Raw genomic sequence first — 13,377 nt, forward strand, 5'->3', positions numbered from 1 at the left:
GTTTAAATTAAGGGAAACCAACAAGAGTAATGAAAAACAGTATATACTTGGGTCCTGTAGTCCTGTTCTATTTTTGGTCTTAATAGATAACTGATTAATATTAAACAAATATAGATGATCGATATAAAGCAAAAAGCAGTAGGAGGGTTACATAAAACCAAAAATATCTATCTATCTATCTATCTATCTATCTATCTATCTATCTATCTATCTATCTATCTATCTATCTATCTATCTATCTATCTGTCTATCTGTCTATCTGTCTGTGTCTGTCCGTCCGTCCGTCTGTAACTAAATAAAACGATTGCCTCTATTCACTAAATTGCTTGTTTTTTATGTTCAGTTCAAAGTTGAACAATAAAAAAGTATAATTTAATAATATAATAATAACATATAATTATATATGTAATTTTATTGTAGTTTTATTTTTTAAACAATCTTTTCACACACACACACAAACACAGTCTTACATTATTTTCTTTCCCACTTGATTGAAAGCCTCAATGTAGACGTGGCCTCATCCTGATTTCATTGGCTAAAGTGTTCCTCTTCGCGCCATCGCAGGTGAACATTGCCCTTGGAGATCCTTATCAGACAGATTATCTGTCCTAATATAAGCATAGTGCACTTAACTCTCTCACACACTCAACAGTGTGCTCCAAGAGTAGACAGACGGGAAATAAATACAACCTATCTTCAACATGAGATCACTGGGAATCACACTTTTTTCACTTGCTGTGCTTGTGTCTCTAATCTGTGTAATCCAGGTAGGATACATCATACAATATTGTTTCACACTAGGATAAATGAAGTTATGAAGATGAATGAATAAATTAATAATCTAACATAAATCACTCACTGGCCATTATTCCGTATTACTGACATCTGTACTGACATTATTCTTAATTACCGACATACAATTATAAAAATCAATTTCATTACGCAAGAGAATTTATTTTCTTTTAATGATTTTTAATGATGTTTTCTGTATGTTTCTTTCCACACAAAAAATTGACATTTGAATTGAACTATGCTTAGCTGCAAACGAACTTGTTTGAGGTTTTATGATAAAATACCAACTGCAACTGCAAACAAGCTTATATAACTAAATTATATAACTATCATTTTATATTTGACCATTTATATATAACATTTTGGAAACTTGCCCAATCAACTGTAATAAAACAGTCACTCTCTCTTATTATTATATAATATTCGTTCTTGTGAAGATTGAACTTTCAAAAAAAGTCAATAATTACATGATCTGCAGTACGCAAACTTTCTTAATTCACTTGATCTACACATATTTCAGTAAACGATCTTTTCTTCTTTATATCTAACATTTATACATGCTGCATAACATGACCTGAAAATGGCTTATTCACATATCTGTATCTGTCAAACCCCTGACCTTTTATTTCTGTCTGTCATTCTCCTTAGCATTAATTTTTTTTTTTTTATTCTTTTTATTAAAGAATAATTATTCTCTCATCTATATCTGAGTTCTCGTTTTTCCTCCTAGTCTCACTTATTAAAGATAATCACATTTAGTTATACACAGTACAACAAAAAAAAAGAAGTATAGCAGAAACTTTATAAAAGTACTAACCTTCTCCATGTTGAGTTTGGAGTACTTGCATAAATATCAGTCTAATACATCTGTCTTTTTTGGATGTCTGCAGGTAGAGGCAGCTCCAGTAGTGGACACCTGGGCATCAGGACTCATACACCGTGCCAAGCGTTCACTACTTTGGCGCTGGAACACACTGAAGCCGGTTGGTGCAGGATGCCGAGATAATTACGAGTGTGGCACAAATTACTGCAGGTAAAGAATGGCACAAATCTTTTAAAAATTTATGTTCATTCATTATTCATGTTCTACAGCAGTAGTTCTAACTGGTCCCAGGTTCATATTAATGTGCTAGGTCTTAAATGTTATCAGATCAATAGTAGCAGTGTAGTGTTTTCTTTTGGTCTGTAATCTCAGCACTAAGTGCAGTAACAGTAATAGAAAAATCTGTATAAAAGCGTTAAAAGACTATAAGAACTATAAGAAAGCAATCAAGAGAAAAGGCTCAACAGGTTCTAAATATCATTATAAGGCTATTTTTTGTCTTATTAACATCATGAAGGAGGAAAACTGGAGCTGAGAGTCTTTTGTAATAAAGTTATTACATAAGACTCACCAGCTTCCTTTTTTTTAATAGAGAAGGGGAAAAAACGCTTTACCGTTAATTCCTGAATTAAACAGTTGTCATGTCACGTTGACATAAAATAACATGTTTACTTGATATGGTCGTGTCATACGGTTGCTGATCTTTGACCTAATAGCGTTTGATAAGTACATATCAGGATATTAAAATATTTAATGACTCGGCAGTAAATCGAATTTAAGGAGCTGATTTTGATCTTATCGTTCACTGTCTTTTCAGTTTATCAGTTTAATAGTCACGTTGGAAGAAGTGTTTCAGTTATATCTTCAGTGTTTTCTAGGGCAGGGCCTCTCAAAATATTTGTAACAATGGACTCTTATAAGTTCATGAGATTCTTCTGTACAGATTTCCTCCATGAACATAATATGAAGGGTTTGACATGTAGGCTCATTAGACTCATGTACATAGTACTGTATTGTGTCTATTTATTGTAGCCATAAAGGTTTTTATTCTAGAACATTCTACACACAAAGATGAATAGGTCCAAGTTGAACTTAAGAGGCTGATAACTAGGAACCTAACTATAGAGAATAAGTAGTTATTTTGATTGTAGTGTATTATTGTAATGGGAATAAAACTGAGACCCACTGGCTGTGTACTACATGGGTGCTTGGACACCTGCTTTTCTGAAAATAGAAATCATTTATAAAGAAAAGTTTTCATATGTACAATACGGCTATGTCAGTATAAGAACTAATGAGATGTACACTGAAAGTTGTATGCAGGTTTTTGTGAATACCAGCCAGGATACCTTCATTTTCATTGGTACATTTCATCCAATTATATAAATATGTGCCAATGAGGAATACTATAAACTTTTTAGTGGATTTTGTGGACACCTGATGATCACTCAGTTATGTGGTTTTTGAACAACTCTTTCCAGATGTAGTCTTTTGGGAAATTTTTCCTCTGGATGTTGGGGTGTGGATGTGAATATTTGTGTTCTTATCGAAATAAGATCATTATTGGGGTCAGGTGAAGAGGTCTGGGGTGTAATCAGTGTTCCAATTCACTGCAAAAGTGTTCAGTGGGGTTGAGGTCATGGCTCTACAGAGGCCAATCAGTTTTTCCAATTCAATCTTGGCAAACTTTGTGTAACAGAGCTCGTTTATTATGCGCACAAGGAGAATATAATTCTGGCATAAGTGTGGACCTTATAGTTCCATTAAAGGTAAATGTAATGCGATAATATACAATGCCATTCTACACAATTGTAACAACAAACATTTTGCCATAAAGAGTCCCTGAAATCTATAAGGACACATTAAATTCACTTCAGACCTTCAACCTCAAAAGCTGTGTGAGATCACTGGACAAAGAAATGTCCATCATGATATACATTAAATCATGTCTCTCCTATCATATTTACAAAATCCACAATTTTATGGATTTTGCTTACATTTTATGAATTTTGATGTGTTGGAGCAAACCTGAGCTCAGGCTTACCTTGAATGTTTGTCGCAAAGATATAGATATAGATTATTTACTATGTTATTTTCCCTGTCTTTTCCCTCAGGAGAAACATCTGCACATTCCAACCTAAATCCTCTTCATCCTAACAAGAATGCCTTGCAGTTTCTTCTGAAAGAAAGTGAAAAAAGGACATGTTGTTTTTTTAACAACTCTAATGAAAAAACATTGGAAAAAATGAAATCTTATTAAAGCACAGAAGCATTAGCACTGAAATCTTTTTTTATCTTATATATAATGAGGAATGTGTGCAGGTTAAATGGACAAGTGACAAATTAAAGACCTTCCCAATCATGATGAAAGTTCAGATTTCTATCCTGATGGGCGTGGTCTCTTTCAGGGTGATTCCACAACTATCTACAAGGCGTAAGAGTTAACAGTATTGTTATAGTAAGGTAACAATTATGTACTGTAATGTTTTTCCTCAAAAATTTATCATTTGTTTATATATCAGCTATATTCATATTGCCATGATAAATATTTTATTTTATTTTTTCACATAATATACATAATCTATAAAAAAAAATTAACAAATAAATAACACAAAGCACATTTGGTTTATGCACAGGTTGTAAAAGCCTTTTTTTTATTTGTCAATATGAACAAAATTGCAGTCAAGTAATGTAAATACTGTTTGTTTAGTGTGTTTAAAAAAAAAATAACTTTTGATATTGTTACATGAAAGAGTGCAATATGTTGTTTTTTATTGTTGTTTTTTTTAAGAAAATCTGAATGGCATAAATGGAAACAAAAAATGTGCAAAAAAATCAAGTGTGAGTTGAATTACATTAAAATTCATTTCAACATTTTTTTCATTTGTATGGATGGCATTTCAAATGATATTACATCAGATGATTTACATTTGACGATCGGGGTTTCTCAATAAAGTGCGGCAGTAAAGCAGCTAAAATCAAATATATTTAAAAGAATTTAAAAAAACAATAAAAAAAAAAACAATAGTAAAAATCATTTACATCAGTTTGATTAGATAAAAGTCCACAAATAACACAAAAAATATATGACAAAAAGACAAATATTCCCGTGAATGGAATTACAGTAATCTCCGTTTTATCGCGGTTCGCATCTCATGCCCCCGGTTTATTGCGGAATTGCATTTGCCACATAACTAATTTGTTTGGCTTATTTTCGCGGATAGAACGATAGACCAAAAAACCTATAGGGAATTGTTTTATGTTGAAATAATGAAATGTATTAATAAAAATACAATTATTAATTATAAAATGAATTAAAATGTTAATACAGTACAGTACTGTATACATAAAATCGCATTTTTGGGGTGGCGTCTGTTTATCGCAGGAGGTTTTGGAACGTAACCACTGCGATAAACGGGGGATTACTGTATTACAGCTAAACTGCAAATTAGTAAAAAAAAAAAAAACCTGACCTCTGACACCAACGACATTGTCTTAATTCATGTTAAAGATCAGTTGCCCTCCAACTACTTATATAACACAGTGAAATAAAAATTCTATCAGAACTCTAACATTGTGTTAAAAAGATACAATAGCAAAAGTTCTAATTTTACTTAAACATTAAGTAAACATTAGTTCTCCTTTGTTAAAGCCAATAATTATATTACCTTTGTTCATTGCGTCTTTCCCTGTTTCAAATCATCAAAATCATCCGAGTTTAGTATTCAGTTTGTTTTTTGTTCAGGATTAGTCTTGAACAGATTTTATGCAGTCAGCATTTGGGACAGAGACTACACTTTCACAAATTAGAAATTGTTCATCTATCAAGAGGAATTTGTTAGTAAGAGAGTTTACACAGGAACGATTAAAGATTAAAATCCAGCAAATTTGGAAAAAAAAAAAACTGCAAAAATCGACACGTTCCAGATTTCCCTTTAAAACCAACAAAAATCAAACATAAAAAAAATCAAGATAAGCTATGAAGCAGAATATCTTTTAGAACAGAAATACTACAGCCAAAGTACAAATTAGTAGAATCCGCAACCACCAACATCAACAATCGTTGTCAAATGCAAATTTCCACTTGCTCGACTTTTAATCATATAATTTATATAGATTTCTGCACTATTCAATATGGAATACACTGTTGAGTTGAAATTCTGTTTTTTTATTACACCCTTATCCAAAGTTTCTTTTAAAAACACATCCTCCTGCTAGGTCACTCAAGTCATGGACTAAAATAGCATTGAAAATAGTCATTTTAAAATTCGCAAGAAAAAAAGCATTAAGTAAAGAAAAAGAAAAAAGAACCTAAAGACAAAGTCATTCATGATAAAATGGTGCCGTATAATCAGAGAAGGAACCATTCACATAATATTGGCATAATATTAAGCGTTGACTTAATATTATTAATATTAATTAATGTTGTCTGGGAATAGTAACTTGTATTTGTTTTTCAGGATTTACTCTGATGCTCACTCTCATGCTAACAGTTGTCTATACACACTCAACATTTACAGACAGCATTTTCCTAAAACATTTACAAATCCAGTAGAAATGTTTAGCTTTGTTTGCTTTTAGCTAATGATTAGATTCGCTCAGCTTGTCTTTGTTTTAAGCTAGTATAAATGGGAAATACAGTTTTTTGATAAAGATGAAAAACTTAATCTTTGACAAAGATTAAAGAAAAGAAAATTTAACATTTAAAAGATCAGCACCGCATTTATCAACAGAATAAACACTGCATGAAACAACGCACATTTGCACACATTCAGAAGCATACTAACTAATAATGCCGAGCCTAGTCACATGATTAAGGTAATATTATGTTTATCACTGTATTGAAGCAACACCATTTGTTTATCATGATTAAAACTTTCAAAACAAAACTAAACGAAGCACAAAAATCTAAATTTCAACTATAAGTGATGAAATAATGGCCGAAGATTCAACAGCTAATGTGTTGTTGAAGCCTGTGTACAACTCGCAGAATCTGTAGCTATTTCGTTAAATGCACTATAAATATAAAACACATTTATTAACATGAATTACGAACTATAGCACTGTACTGGAAACCTATTAGAGTTTTTTTACTTCAGAAACACAGTTTGCTTATAGAAAGTGGAAATGACCATATGCAATGACTGTATTATGGCACTGCATGCAAATATGTACTGCCTAAAGCACACAATATAGCTATTTCGGTTTGGCTTAATTAGTTGTTATTCTGTTTTAAATGTAAAGTAAAATGTCAGTCTTTCTACAGTGACCCATAGTGTAGGCGTGAAAAATACTGTATTCGTTCGCATGACTGAAGAGTTTCTTCACCGGTTCAGTGCAAAGCTACTTTCAGTTTACAGCAGTAGATGCTGCGTTGACAATTTTAGAAAAAAAAAAATCCACTTCCTGTTGTGTTACGAGCTCAGCAAAGGCTGCCGTTCTTCAGGAGCGCTCCTCTGTGGGAGACACACCAACAGAAACATTTTAAACATAAGAACATTAAACAGTAAACAGAAAAAACTAACAGGATTGTGATCTATCAACATGCACTGATTGAATACGCACCAGCTTTTCAAAGCCACAGTCAACGAATCTACAATTTTATTTTGTTATAATACTACTATAATACTACTAATAATAATAATAGTAATACTATTAATACTAATACTATTATCTTATAATAAGAAAAATAACGATGTTTATTATTATTACTACTGTTCTTTTTCAGCAAATGTTCCATTTATCAGGAATTCATTATTTTGCATAATTTGTTTATTTTTATATATTTTTTTACAATACAAATGTTATTTCTTGCCTATATTAAAACGCACTTGATTTCTCACCTCTTGACGACATATGATCACGATGAAGACCACACCCAATAAGATGCCGAGTCCAATAATGATGAAGGGCACGTTAATCACAACATTGGCCTGGGTGACCACACCTTGGAGCTTTTTGGCTGATTCCTCATCGATTAGGACACTCTGATAAGTGCAAAGAAGAGAAAAAAGTTAGGGTCATGACTCTGAAGTAAAGGCTTTAATCTAAAAACAGACTGAAGTCACAACTTGGAATTGCTTGCACAAGAAAAAAATATCTATTTATTCATGGACAATGTGAAATTTTGTCCATGAATTTCGTCATTTTAACCTTTATGCTATTTGGCAGTACAGGTCCTGTGACCTTGCGGGGTCCGAAATGGCTGTAAGAACCCACTCTATTATCTCTGAAATACTGTAGACAGGAAGTGATGCTGGGAAGCAAGGACTTGCTGTATCAATCTAAGACAGCTGCCTGTGCGACTGACGGTATGTAAAACAATTAACAAAACACAGGATGAAGGACACATATCCTTGAACCCAGTGCATAAACACAACAGGTTTATTGAACACTTCCTTTTCAGAGAATTCGAGAAGAGACAAGCACGCTTTTAAATTAATCCTATATTTGATAGCTTAGGTTTTACAAAATGAAATAGAGCAAGTTACCATAAGGTATTCTGTTGTAATTAGGCACTGTTCCAAATACTTAAACAAGATTGCTATATATATATATATATATATATTGAGCCTTACTCTACTAGCTAGCTAGCTAACTTCTACTATACAATCATTCTATGCCACCCTGACTTTCAGGTTTGGAAGACGACACCAAATGAATCTGTCAAACAAATGCACTTTATGAATATTTCACACTGACTAATGAAAATATACACATTTACAAAACATTCACTCGCTTGTACTGTGCCTCAGGACATAAAAAAACTGGTCTCTGTTCACATTGTTTTTTGTTCATTCAGAAACTTCCTTATGAATAATTTACATAACAACATTTAAACACTCCAAACTGAATTCATAACTGAAAACAGAATTCATTGTTGTTTCTAATGTTCGATATTAAACTACAATATAATTCCCTCTGTTTGAAGCAATATGTGTACATTTGTTTCTGAGTAATGCTTTTAAGTCACTTCAAAAATGATATTGAACATACTAATCTCTGACCAAGTGCTAAAATATAAACAGTTATTAATAATGGCAGCTGATATTTATCATAATTCACAGACAAATGAGTGTGGAAAAAAAACACAGAGTACATAAGAACAAGAGAACGATGTACAACTAAATAAACAATTCGGTTAAGTACAAAAGCATCTGTTTAGACTGGACCATGATTGTTTCCAAAGTTAATGAAGACTTCACCATCTGTGAAATGCATTTGCGGCTTATCAAAAGAGTCGGCCGACAGTGTTTGGCCAACACAGGACATTTACATCATGTTTCACTATTGTTCCGTGTTGTTTTCATGGTTACATTTTTTATCTTGAACAAACAGAAGTGCATAATTCTATAAGAAAATTCAACCAGAAAAAAAATCAATCCCCAAAGATTGTAGGCAGAAGTGCATATTTCCTGATTTTGAGTGGCCATTGTACTATATTTATAATCATTTATAATCAATCACAGTTTTGTTAATTGTTATCAGACTGTTTGTTTCTCTACAAAGAAAAAGAGCCCAGAAAGAATTCCATTAAAGGAACTAGACTTTATATTACTATAAAGTCGCCGGTTCACCAATGTTCCTTTCTTGGACCATTTGTGATAGATACTGACCACTGCAGACCAGGAACATCCCACAAGAGCTGCAGTTTTGGAGACGCTCACTTGTTCGCTTGCTCCCTAATATATCCCACCCACTAACAGGTGCCATGATGAGGAAATAATCAGTTATTACTTCACCGATCATAATAATATGCCTGGTCGACACAACCATGTGTGAATTTTAGACTTTACTAGATTTATGTGGTTATAGCTATTTTACATTTTGAAATGTGGCTATGAATATTTAAGTTAATTCCACTTCAAGAGCATTAGCAAAGTCAGGCACTGAGTATAATGAGGAGGCCGGTGGTGCAGTCAGTGTTTTAATTAATCCCAAAGGTGTTTAGTAGGGTTGAGGTCAGAGCTCTATAGCAGGACACTCAAGATGTTCCACGCCACCCTTTTCAAACCATGTTTTCACAGGAGCTACTTTGTGCCCAGGAGGGGGGTTTGTCAGTCAAACAGGTTTGAGCCCTTTAGTTCCACTGAAGAGTTTCAAATGCTACAACATACAAGTGCATCCTGCATAGTTGTGTGCTTGTAATTCGTAACAACAGTTTGGGAGAAGAATCTCATATGGGTTCAACAGTCAGGTGTTTACACACTATTGAGACAGCTGACTTTTCGAGCCATATGTGGTTCTTTCCCAAACTGTAATGTCAACAATGGAAGCACACGGTTGTATAGGATGCATTTGGATGCAGAAACATTCGATTTTTCCTTTACTTAAACAAGGAGATCCAAACCTGTTCCAGAAAAACAATAAACTTTTGCACGAAGCAAATGCCATAAACATATGGTGTGCATGTCTTGGAGCAGAAGATCTTAAGCAGCCTGCTTTGAACTCAACCCTAATAAACACCACCTGGATGAATTGGAACGCTGACTGCACCCCAGGCTTCCTCACCCTACATCAGTATAAGACTTTACTAACAACTGAGTGAGTAAATGAACACAAATATAGATAAGCACACTCCAAAATCAAGGGATCAACTTCCCAGAAGAATGGAGGTTATTCTAACTGCAAATGGGGACTGAATGTGGAATGGGGTGTTCAAAAAGCACATAAAAACTCTTATGGTCAGGTGTCTACAAACCATATAATGTACCTTCGGCCAAACACAATCTAATTTAATTGCTAAAATAATGATTTAGGTCAAAAACCAATCACTGAATAACTGCTAAACATAACTCAGTTATAAAAGGTACATATGGTTTATAAAAGATATAGAAATTCAGAATTTTACCTCATTAATGTACATCACTGGATAGACCAAAGTTCTGACATCACCAGTTTGGCTGTAAGAGGAAGAAAAATAATATATGTCATTTTTATTCAAAGTATATCGACTGTGCATGAAGTACACCAGAGATAAGATCTTTTGTTTACAGTGCTATTTATAGTGCTACAGTTTAACTCCCAAGTCGATGAGCCAAAGTCAAGTCCCATGGCAAGTCAAACATGAGATACAGGCAAGTGTACTCTCAGAGCTTTTAATCTAGAAAACAAAATTCGCATAAACATATGACAGGAGACGGTGGAAAATATGCTTCTTTTTTTTCTAATACTAGGGTAATATGGATCTCAATGATGTTAAACATGTTTTACTCATGTGCATGTAGGAAAATGTGACCAGATGAATTAAAACTTAGGTGATTTAAACTGAAAGGATTTTAATATAAATGGATTTGTTGGTGAGAAGGCATGGGACATGCATATTGCACATGGTGTGGTGGATGTGTGCTGCTGCATTCATTCATCCATCCATTCACCCATTTAATTATAACATGCATTTCTTACATTCAGACCTCAGATCTACCTAATTTGCATTAATACACACAATGAATTTTGAGTTAAATGTCTCATTTGTGCACAATTCTGTCCCTGTACATAAGCACATTCTTTTGTGTAATATTGGGCCAGGTGAAGAGCATTATTTATGTATGGCATGTGGTAGATGCCCTTATCCAGAGCGACAAACAGAAAAGCTTTAAAACCTTTATCAATAAATACATCCTGATTCTGGTTCAGTTGGTCACGGACTAAGAATGAGATCAATTCATAAAGTTTAAAAAACCTTTTTTCAAGTTCTAATTTGAGTGTTTTATTAAGAGTTAGATCTTTAGATGTCCTTTTCAAGACTGCTCATGAGTCAGCTATGAAAGATCTCTAGGGAAAAGTCATTCCATCACCTACATGCCAGAACAGAGAAGAGTCTTGAAGCATGCCTTTCTAGTACACTGAGCGATTGGACATGAGGATTGAAGGGATCGTGTTGGATCGTGAGATTAAGATAACGCAGGTCGGTGTTGGTCTGTTTTAGCTTTGTAAATAAGCATCCACTCTGAAGCGATCAGACACAGGAAGCCAGTGGATGGGAACGTCGCATTAGTGTGGTGTGGGAGAATTTCGGGAGCATCAGAATAAGTCATGCAGCTGCATTTTAGATCAGTTTAAGAGGTCGAATGTCGCTCAGAGGCAGCACGGAGTTGCAGTACTGCAGTCCTGAAATGTCATTCTGAAATTTAACACTCGAAATTTGAGAAATGGCGCATGGTCATGACTTTCAAATAGGCAAATGGGGTTTTTGGATGAAGCACATTAAAGGCTATTTTACAGATAAAATCATGAATGTACATGAATGGCACTGCACGCATCCTCTGTGTGCATGTGTATGTATGTATGTATGTATGTGTATGTGTGGGTGGGTGTGTGTGTGTGTGTGTGTGTGTGTGTGTGTGTGTGTGTGTGTGTGTGTGTGTGTGTTTAAAAGCCAGCTCTAATCCATTTTTCATTATCAGCTTTTAATTATGGGTCGTTCTAAAGTGTATAGGCCACAAAAACAGTAACTCAAATTCACCTCAAGTACATTATCTCTACTCCAACATGTTTGGCCATGTGTCAAAAACTAGCTTTGAACACAATAAAATAAAGTTTTGTTAGTTACTTAGGAATGATGAAGGTCTGATTGTTTAGTTTTTGAAACCTTTTTGATTGTCTGTCTAAGCTGCAGAGTGTTTAATTATTTGGTTTAAGTCTTTGTGCTGACTATTATTACTATGCTACAATGTTTTTCACTTCACATATGTGCATGCATATGTGCTATGGTTTACTTATGGTCATGACCTTTACAAGTCAAGGTAAACTAAAAGAACACCTGTGCTAAGGTCAAATGAGTGTGCGTTTTATCTCATGCTCTTAGGGTTTATATATAAGGTTTCTGGGTATCTTGCACTGCTTTACCCACCACACATCTTTGCACCATCCATAACTATGATTATCATTTGCACTACTGTATATTTCACCGATATTTATTCGCTATATACATCATCATACATACATTTATACTTGTACATAACTATATCATGTCATTTCTTTTCACAGTTATACTGCATATTACTATATGTATATCCTTTTTATATATACCATATATTATACCCTACTGCACCTTCTGTACATTAATCACACTCATCCCTGTACATATGGGCCTCATACCCTACTTATCTTACTGTTATTTATTGTAAATAGGCCCCTTATGCACTTCTGGTTAGATGCTAAATGCATTTCATTGGCTCTGTACATGTACCTTATACAATGTCAATAATGCTAAATCTAATCCAATCTAATCTAAACGATATATTCTTATATTCGTGTTTTTATTGTTCAGTCTTCTATTTTGTGATTAATTGATTAAATTGAGCACAATGAAAAAAAAAATGTACTTAATGGGGGAAAGAATATGCTATTTACCTAAAATAAATCATTAAAATGAACTGAAGTATAAAACAAAAAAGTGAATAAAATACACACAAATTTGTCACCTTAAAACCATAAAATAAACTAACAGTAGTTTAATATACTGCAGACATGTTGATTAGTTCATCATAAAACTGCTCAACATCAGTTTGTCATAATTTTACAGTGTGGCTTTGACCTCCAGTAACTGGTTGATAAAATACAATAGCACTTGATGCAACACATTCTGTGTTTTATGATGAATTCCAAATCAACAGCAAGCACTGAAGTGTTCTTCTGCTTATACCGCTAATGTGAATGCCAATAACAATTTTCAACTGCTTATAGGTGCAATTGAAAAAATATTTTTCGAGGGACGAGTTCAATTACTCAAACGTTTGCTGTCTCAAAAACAAAAAAAA

General features: G+C 33.6%; 2 protein-coding genes across 2 annotated transcripts in view; one reads left to right on the forward strand and one right to left on the reverse strand.

Annotated features, from left to right (window-relative positions):
• The first annotated feature begins 638 nt into the window (after positions 1-638).
• On the forward strand, positions 639-4,614 carry LOC124397737 (liver-expressed antimicrobial peptide 2). Its single transcript, XM_046867455.1, has 3 exons — positions 639-767; positions 1,683-1,825; positions 3,730-4,614. Exons 1-3 carry the CDS (start codon positions 702-704, stop codon positions 3,770-3,772), a joined length of 252 nt encoding a protein of 83 aa, XP_046723411.1. The 5' UTR covers positions 639-701; the 3' UTR covers positions 3,773-4,614.
• Positions 4,615-5,767: 1,153 nt separating this feature from the next.
• scarb2c (scavenger receptor class B, member 2c) overlaps positions 5,768-13,377 on the reverse strand; it is a 20,279-nt gene continuing 12,669 nt past the window's right edge. Inside the window, exons 10-12 of the mRNA XM_046868286.1 lie at positions 10,467-10,518; positions 7,459-7,602; positions 5,768-7,071 (exon numbers count right to left, since the gene is read on the reverse strand). Coding sequence (XP_046724242.1) covers positions 7,030-7,071; positions 7,459-7,602; positions 10,467-10,518 — 238 coding nt within the window. The 3' untranslated portion in view covers positions 5,768-7,029. The remainder of the gene's footprint in view (positions 7,072-7,458; positions 7,603-10,466; positions 10,519-13,377) is intronic.

Source organism: Silurus meridionalis, chromosome 15 (genome assembly GCF_014805685.1).
Source record: "Silurus meridionalis isolate SWU-2019-XX chromosome 15, ASM1480568v1, whole genome shotgun sequence".
Lineage (NCBI taxonomy): Eukaryota > Metazoa > Chordata > Actinopteri > Siluriformes > Siluridae > Silurus > Silurus meridionalis.